Raw genomic sequence first — 9,514 nt, 5'->3', positions numbered from 1 at the left:
GAATTAAACGATTTGACTCTGTCTGTTGAGTCCAATTGAAAAAATTGCCAAGTTTTAATTTTCTTTTATGTATCTACTATAATATATGTATATATGACATATTATTATTATTTTTTTTTTTTTGAAATTTTAGTATTTAATTTTTCAGTGGTGAGATACGCATGAATTCAATTAAGGCAAAACGACACAAAGATACTCCCATAAACGAACTCGCATTTGCTGAGTAGCACTGAAATGCTATACCCGTTTGCCATATATATGAATATCTGTAGAATTATTGTATATAGAAATGTATAACTTTATTCTTTTGTAATACAGAAGTAAAAAAATTGACAAGCTTCAAGTGAATTATTTAACCTGCCACCATAAATTTGAAATTCCCCATAAAGGTGCATTGGACTTTGATTCAGTCCATGAGCAAAATCGCAAAAAAAAGAGACTACTCGTATGAGAACTCGGCTTGAGCTCCAGTAACTGCTTGGCTTTCAGTTTTTTTTTGTGAATTTCGTTATCGAATTAAAAATTTCAATTGGGGCTCAATGCACGCTTTCTGTGAATTTTATTAATTTTAATTGTGAAATTTATTTTTGGCACATTTCTTGCACGTGAACATCAAAGCAAAATCTTTAATGGAAGACTAGACGCAGTCTTTGCTGAATGCCGGGATTGTAGGTCTTTCGAACGTAACTATTTTTTTGCTATTGATGATTTTTATTTATTTTTTTAATTAACCACATTATTCATCGAAATTTTTTGGAATTTTAAAAATGTTCAGCTATAATTATGCTAATCAGTTAACTAAATAATTGCTTAAGCCAAATGAATTGACGTCTGTATTAATACCCGTAATTTGTTTATCTTATATTTTCAGCTGATATGAATCTTCAAGAGTTCGTGTATCTAAAAATTCTGCACATGCACAAGTGAACGAATTTCTTTTCCTCTGACGCAATACTGATTATTTACGCAACAAGTGATTCACTGCCAACTCCACACGCCATAAAATGTATAAGTTACTCGGCAGTTTAAAGACCTACCTTAAGGTGCAGGACATACAAACGGATAATGCCGTCTTCCGTTTGCACAACTCATTTACGACTGTTTTATTGCTGACCTGCAGTCTCATTATCACCGCCACGCAATATGTGGGTCAACCGATCAGCTGCATCGTCAATGGCATACCCACTCATGTGGTCAACACGTTCTGCTGGATACACAGTACCTTCACCATGCCAGATGCCTTCAATCGACAGGTAAGTCACAAAGAATTTTATTCTTAAATTTTATTTTTATTTAATTTTTATTTTATTCTTAAATTATTTATTTAATAAATGTTAAGCTGTATTAAATTAATATAAAATAATATATGCTATATATTAAATATATACCAAATAAATTTTTATTATTTAAATTAACACTTAAACACTTATTAAATAAATGTTTAAACATATTAAACTAATATATAATAACAATATATGTATATATTTAATATGTACAAAATAATTCTTTAATTGAAATAAAAATATATTAAATAAATTATATTAAATTAATATAAACAATATATGGTATATATTTAATTTATACAAAATAATATCTTAATTTTAATAAACATTTATTAAATAAATGTTAGGTTGTATTAAATTAATATAAAATAATATATATGCTATATATTATTAATAAATACAAAATAATTTTTTAATATTTTAATTATTAATAAAATTGTTTAAATAAAATGTTTAAACATATTAAATTAATATATAATACACCTAATATATAAAAAACATATATGTATATATTTATATGTACAAATAAATTCTTTAATGTCAAATAAAAAATTTATTAAATGAAAATTAATATTAACATTAATATAAGCAGAGATATGGTATATACATTGTGAACCCGAAAAGTTTTCCGCGGAAAATTTTAAAATAAAACGCAAAATTCTTTATCTTCATCAATATTTATTTTATCTCCTTCAAAATATGCTCCATTAGAAGCGATACACAAATGCCAACGTTTCTTCCAATCATCAAAACATTTTTTATAGGCGCTTTCCGGTATGGCTTTGAGTTTCCTCTGCGAATTCTGTTTTACGTCTTCTATGGATTCAAAACGCGTTCCTCTGAGTGGTAATTTGAGTTTGGGAAACAGGAAAAAGTCACACGGTGCAAGATCAGGTGAATACGGGGGCTGTTCGATGGTATTTATTGAATGTTTGGCCTTAAAATCGTTGATAATGTTGGCTCGGTGCGAGGGAGCATTATCGTCATGAAAAATCCATGAATTATCCTTCCACAATTGAGGCCGTTTACGGCGGATATTTTCACGCAAACGTCTTAAAACAGTCAAATAATAGGCTTTATTGACTGTTTGTCCTTCAGGGACGAATTCATGATGCACCACACCACGAATATCGAAGAAAACAATCAGCATTGCCTTGATTTTCGAGCGACTTTGGCGTGGTTTTTTCGGTTTCGGCTCGTCTTTTCCTCTCCATTCCGATGATTGTTGGCTTGTTTGCATGTCGTACTCGTAGACCCATGTCTCGTCACCCGTTATGATGCGTTCCATGAAAGTTGGATCGGAATTGGCACGATCAAGCATGTCTAACGAGACCTGTCCACGATGGTGTTTTTGGAACAAATTGAGGTGAATCGGAAAAAGCCGAGCGTTGACACGTCGCATACACAAATTGTCCACCAAAATCAAACGAGCCATCTCACGACCGATGCCTAGCTCTCGTGCTATCTCTCTAACACTCACATGAGGATTTTTGAACACGATTTCCTTTGCCTTTTCAATGTTTTCGTCGGTGGTAGAGGTCGAAGGTCGTCCAGAACGCGGCATGTCTTCGACGGTCGTACGACAGTCCTGAAAGGCTTTGTACCACTCATAAACTTGAGTTTTCGATAAAACTGATTCCCCATAAGCCTTTTGTAGCATTCGCAACGATTCTGCACACGAAAATTCGTTCGAAACACAAAATTTGATGCAAACTCTTTGATCAATATTTTTTTCCATTGTTTTTTTCGCAACGCACTACTGAGGTGAACTGGTTTCAACAGCTGCCGTAAACGAACTGTCCTGACAGATCGCGGCTCATTTTTGGCATAGTAATTAAGGACAGTGCTGCCAAACTACATAAACTTAAAATATCGAAAAATATACAGCGCGCGAATTTTAAATGAGAATTTCCGAAAACTTTTCGGTCACAATGTATGGTATATATTTAATTTATGCAAAATAATATCTTAATTTTAATAAACATTTATTAAATAAATGTTAGGTTGTTTTAAATTAATATAAAATAATATATACTGTATATTTAATATATAGCAAATAATTTTTTATTTTTTTTAATACTTATTAAATAAATGTTTAAACATTTTATTATAATATAATATACAATATTATATGTTGTATAGTATATATATAATATATACAAAATAAATGCTTAATTAATTTCTAAATTATTAATTAAATATATGTTAAATTATATTAAATTAATATAATACCATACATGGTATATATTTAATATATACAAAATAATTTTTAATTTATTTTTGAGTTATTTATTAAATGAATACTTAATATTTGTGTAATAAATGTTAAATTATATTAAATTAATATAAATTAACATTTTTTTTTATATATTTTAAATTTTATATTTACAAAATAATGTTTTAATATTTAAATTTAAATAAACATTTATTAAATAAATATTTATATATATTAAATTATTATAATATATTATAACAATATATATGGTATATATTCATTATATACAAAGCAATTGTTTAATTCATTCTAAATTATTAATTAAATATAAGTTAAATTATATTAAATTAATATAAAAAAAATATGGTATATATTTAACATATATTGTTTTATTATATTTTTTAATTAATTTGTAATGTTTAACAATTTATTTTTTTTTTTTTATTTTTTTATATTTATAAATGATTTTATACTGTTAAGCTCAAATCTGCAAATCGTTTTTCTCCTAGTTACCTGGGTTTTTGACAATAATGGGTTATGGTTGAGGTTTTAAATGGTTAAATTTTTTTTTTATATTAGAATAGGTGCATTTCTTTAAAAACTCTAGAAGTTTCAGAAACTGACAGGAAAATGAAAAAATTAAGTTTTTTTTCTATGACCTTTTTTCACCTTCACCGGTCACCTATATGTATGCGAATCAAGGTTTCTGTCCTGTCTTTAACCGATTTTCATAACAACTTATCAATATCCCCCTTTTCACCTTCACCGGTCACCTATATGTATGCGAATCTACGCCCTCTTTACTTTTTTCCAATTTAATTTATAAATACATTAGATTTGGTTACCACTTGCTACAAATATATAATTTCATTTCACTTTCTTTGATATATATAGAACTTTATCCAGAAATCTTCTACTAATTTTGAAGAAAAGAATTAGAGTGTTAGAGATAGGAGTTTGATAATAGAAGCAAAACGAGATTATATCATTGTAATTTTCCAAAAATCTTCCAGTAATACTAACAAAAAATAAAGAGTAATAGTGCTGGAAATTTGATAAAATAAGCTAATCCAGATTATTTTATAGATGATTCTACAGAAATCCTCCAGTAATTCCAAGAAAAGAATTAGAGTATTAGAGCATGTTGGAACTTTGATAATAGAAGCTAATCAGAATTGTTTTACAGATGATTTTTCAGAAAACTTGCAGTAATTCTAAGGAATGATTTAGTGGGACTAAGAAAACTCATTGACTATTAGAGAGTGTTGAAGTTATTAATAGATAATTCTCCAGAGACCTTTTCAATTATTTAAAGAATGATGCAGAAAGAATGGTGCACTCGTACTTACGGGATTTTCAACTAGTTAATTGTAATATTATTATGTAGTACTAGACGCTACTAGCTGTAATAAATAATTACTATTATTATCATGTATTTTGCCATTGTGGGTATTATTCTACTATGTGGGTATTTAAATTCTTCTACTATGTTTTATTTAATTTTGTAGAATATGTATATTACACTACATTATGATATCTATTTATTTTAATTTATAAATAGCATGTCATATTTATCTTTATTTATCGCAAATGAACCCATTGAATACATTTAATTAAATATATTCAGCATAATGTTCACTACTTAAAAATGCATTACGAATATATTTTATCTACTGTTCTCACATAAATTAGTCATATACTGGCTTTAAATTTTAATTTTAGAATTTCTCAAAATAAAAATAAAATATCTGAGAATTCAATATCAGCATAGCATTTAAAAACATAATGGATGATGATAATGACTATTTGTCATTGTGATGGAGTGCAGCATATGACGGATAGCACAGCTGCTTTTTTAAATTCCCAACATATTTTAGATATCATCCCTACATAGTAGGCAGCATCTGTTGTTATTCTCGTAAACTAAAGTAAGCCTTAGAGAGTCTGCAAGCGATCCTTGCACCCGCATCTGACCATCGCTGATTAAGCAAAAACAAAGGCTCAACACATCATTTTCCAAGCCACGTAATTCAATTACACAAATTGAAAGAATCTCAATGGTTTTAACTTTCAGTCATAATGACAATCGATTTAAACTCAACTCTTTTAAACTCAAAGATCTGTGCTACTGCAAATGAATTGAATTTTGGAACTTCGTTGAGTTTCTATAGGAAATAAACAAAAAATCATATGAATTATTAAAATCACGTTATGGAGCATGGAAGTATGAAATGAGAGAACGTCGAGAAATGTATGAATCTCTTGAATTTTAATTTATGCGCAGACAGCGATTTCACCGCCCAAGCTTAACCATTTTCCCTTTGCAATATACAATATTTCATCCATTCACGCATCCCTACATACCATCAGGCGTTTACCATTCCAATATGCGTTGTGTGTACCGGCGGTTTTCTTGGAGTTCCTCAGCTCGCAAAACTACTGTACGCGTTTGCGTACCTTCTGTATGTTTAAGATTTAGTTTCGCCGTCCCAAGTTTATATAAAATAAAAAGGAATTCCATTTAAATTGAAGATGAAAAATAAAATAAAAAAAGATTTTATAAAATTTCTGGAAACCGTAATTGGATATGCTTGAATTGTAGCTTTTAATTGTAGGCTGGATATCTTAAATTTAAAATTGTTGTTCAAGCTTTACTTGCCGATGATTCTTCAAAAAAAGGGTCATGAGTTTAGTGAGAAACAGAAAAAAGTTTGGCAAAGCCAAAGGAATAATACCCTTCACCCAAATATATTACTATATGTATACGTTTAATCCAGTCCTAGTATGTTGACATACATATTTACAAATACGAACTCTTTTCCGGAAACTATTTTTTTCTATATAAAAAATATATAAATTACTTCTATTTGTCGACTTTTTCTATATATAATAGACTAACAAAAAAGTTCCGGTTGCAACTATTCCATTACTTATTCTTACTTTTCTATCATATAAACTAAAAATTGATGGACTAATTATCAACAAAAATGGAGATAAACGGATATCGCTCAACATACCGACTAAAATCAGTCTTGTAAACTTTTTGAGCAGAAGGAAATACAGATGTGTTTTTAAAACAATAAACCAAAAGTAGTGCCATAAGTAACCAGTTCCTATATTTTTTATAAGCTGTGAAAATAGTCCTTTATCTTATTAACTCATTGCTGTACAGCATATAGCATATATTATACATGTTGTTTTTGATTATTGATTATATATAAATACCTATGTGCGCGGATTATATTATCTTATTTGTAATATCATTATTACGATTAAATTGGAGAATTTTGCACTGCGACCTAGAGATCTATTGTGCACCTTATATAAGCTCAGGAAATTCCTCCAACTCTTACATCCTAAATAAATTGTGGTGTTAAACCTACATTACAGAGTCCTATTTCTTCAGCCTCTAGAAGATGTTTACCTAGGTATTTTTATTGCATATGCAACAGTGACGGTCAAAACGTCAGCACGTGTTTTCAGGTCCTTTTATTTTCTTAATATTATATCATCAGAATTTTAATAATCATAGTTTACAATATCGGCATTAAAAAAGGCTCCGCTTATGCATCCACAGCCTGTAATCATTGTAAAATTGGATCCCTATTATTTTCTATATCCGATAGCTAAGACGTTATAATTCTATAGCCGTTATAGTCATCATAACACTTTTTCAATAATTACTGGATTCAGCCAATATGTTTCTTCTATTATTTTGTAAATATTAAAAGTAGTATTACTCAACTGACCTTAACTCAATAACTAATTGTTATTCCTAAAAATCATATGTATTGCCTGTTAACTACTTCTGGCACTTACGATGTGTTACTAATCATATGAATATTAAGATCTAAGATCTAACTGCTTATTTACAGTTAGGTTGTGCTGGCAGACCAAAAGGGCCACGCGTAGATCATTAAGGTCCATTGCGATACCAGATCAGAGTCTTATTTTTAGCGATTGTGTGTGCTCCAGTCCGGTAAAACTGACAGCCCCCAAGTATTTTTGTAGAGTTCTCGAGAAAGCCGGGCAGTTAAACAGCAGATGCTCCAGAGTTTCCTAAAGAGTAAAACTTACACTTAAGACGTTCAACAAATAATATTAAAATTTTTATTTATATGTATATAATATATATAATATATTGTACTATAATTTTCCGTCAATTTATAAAATATCTTTATTTATGATTATCTTAAATTCAAATTATTTTAATTTATTCGTTCGTAGGTTGGCCGTGACGTAGCACATCCAGGTGTAGCCAATGATTTCGACGAGGAAGATGCTAAAAAGTATTACACCTATTATCAATGGGTCTGTTTCGTGCTCTTCTTTCAGGTAAGTTTGTATTAATTTTTTCTTTCTGAACATTTGGCAACAGTTTAATTATGGCTTGTCAACAGTAAAAGATTACTTTGTGAAACTCCAAACAGAAGAGCTTACGAGTAGCAATGGAAAAACATTTCAGTTGAGGTTGGCAGTAAAATAGAAGCCATTGTTTCTTGTAGTTTACAGTGGAACCAGTCCCAAAAAATTAACTTAAAGTAGAAATGTTGTTCAAGCATTTTTATGACAATTGATATTTAAACAGAAACGTTGCATTGTTTAAAAAAATATTTTATAAAACAAAAATATTTAAATAAAATATTCGATATTCGAAGTCGAAATCAACGTGGTCAGCTGAAATTAAGGAAAGTTGAAAACTCCCTAATTGTCTCGACGTAGCAAATTCTTGACCTCTTAAAAGAATGCTGACTTCTTTCTTTTCTTTTAGCGCACACTTCTATCGATCTATCAAGTGCTACACGTTTTTATTATTGAGGTTTCGCTCCACAATCCAAGCTAAATGAAGATGAATGATTTTTAAATTACATTTCGAATTTTGTGAACTACAATTTTTTACCTCAACGGCGTTATAATTTCTGAAAAGAAAAAAATATAATTTAAAAAATAAAAAAAAATTTCATTAGCTTTCGAATGTCTATCAATTTAATTTATGGAATATTCAGTTGGGTAGATAGATGGAAGAGTGACAGAAGTGTGTGCGGGATAATATTTTGAACCAGTTACGAGTGGTCTTCGTAGACAATTTCTTCAATTGTTACTAGTTTTACTTTAAATGATATACTCATATGGATAGTCGGATAACAGAAGGCACCGAACTTATGTGCCTTTAAGATACTAAATACTAACGAGACGTCGAGAAAGAAATTTTATTTCAATTAAAGTCAATTGAATGCGTACAGAGGCTTCGCATGTATCTGAAGCTTATGCGATGCATGATGTATGATATAATAACCTCGGCTAGTTAAAGATACAATAATCATCAACAATATCATGTCATTCAGAGCTTAGGTTGAATTTATGAATACTAAAATTGTCTAATTTAAACTTAAGCATAATTTTTATTTTTGTATTATATATATCTTTTATATATATAATATAAATATATATAAATACATTTGTAAACATTTACATCTTTACTCTAAAATTTTTAAATAATTCATTTACTTAAAAAATTTCTTTTTAAATCATTATTCGAAATAACTTAGGTTAGGTTAGGTTATACCTGCGATCCCTAGTGGATCCATGGCCCATTGTGTTACCCATTGTGTACAATGGGAAAAACTCAGGATTTAAAACCACCTAAAACCTTTGGCGAAGCCTAAAATGCTATTTAGTACCACGTCTTATAATTAAATACGATCCTCTAGAAAGAGGGGCTCTAAAAGTGTTAATTCGCCGCCGTACCGTCTGCTCAAAAAGTACACGGATTTTGTAAATAAAACACACAAATTTAAATTTTATTCCAAATTTATTTTATCTCCTTCAAAATATGCTCCTTCTAAACCGATACACATATGCCAACGCTTAACTCAATCTTCCATACACTTTTCGTAATCCCGTGAAGGTATGGCTTTTAGTTCCTTCAGCGAATTCTATTTTACCGATTCAATCAACTCAAAACGCTTGCCACGAAGGGGCAATTTAACAGGAAAAAGTCACATGGATCCAGATC

The 9,514-nt window shown here is 29.5% G+C and overlaps 1 protein-coding gene across 1 annotated transcript; it reads left to right on the top strand.

Moving 5' to 3' along the window:
* The first annotated feature begins 613 nt into the window (after positions 1 to 613).
* LOC119666937 (innexin inx1-like) lies at positions 614 to 8,195 on the top strand. Its single transcript, XM_038076216.1, has 4 exons — positions 614 to 683; positions 872 to 1,253; positions 7,726 to 7,833; positions 8,157 to 8,195. The coding sequence occupies exons 2-4, from the start codon at positions 1,005 to 1,007 to the stop codon at positions 8,193 to 8,195; spliced, it is 396 nt and encodes a 131-aa protein (XP_037932144.1). The 5' UTR covers positions 614 to 683; positions 872 to 1,004.
* Positions 8,196 to 9,514: the final 1,319 nt, after the last annotated feature.

This window comes from Teleopsis dalmanni, chromosome 1 (genome assembly GCF_002237135.1).
Source record: "Teleopsis dalmanni isolate 2A chromosome 1, ASM223713v2, whole genome shotgun sequence".
NCBI classification, from domain to species: Eukaryota; Metazoa; Arthropoda; class Insecta; order Diptera; family Diopsidae; genus Teleopsis; species Teleopsis dalmanni.
This window is presented reverse-complemented; position numbering and strand designations above follow the sequence as displayed.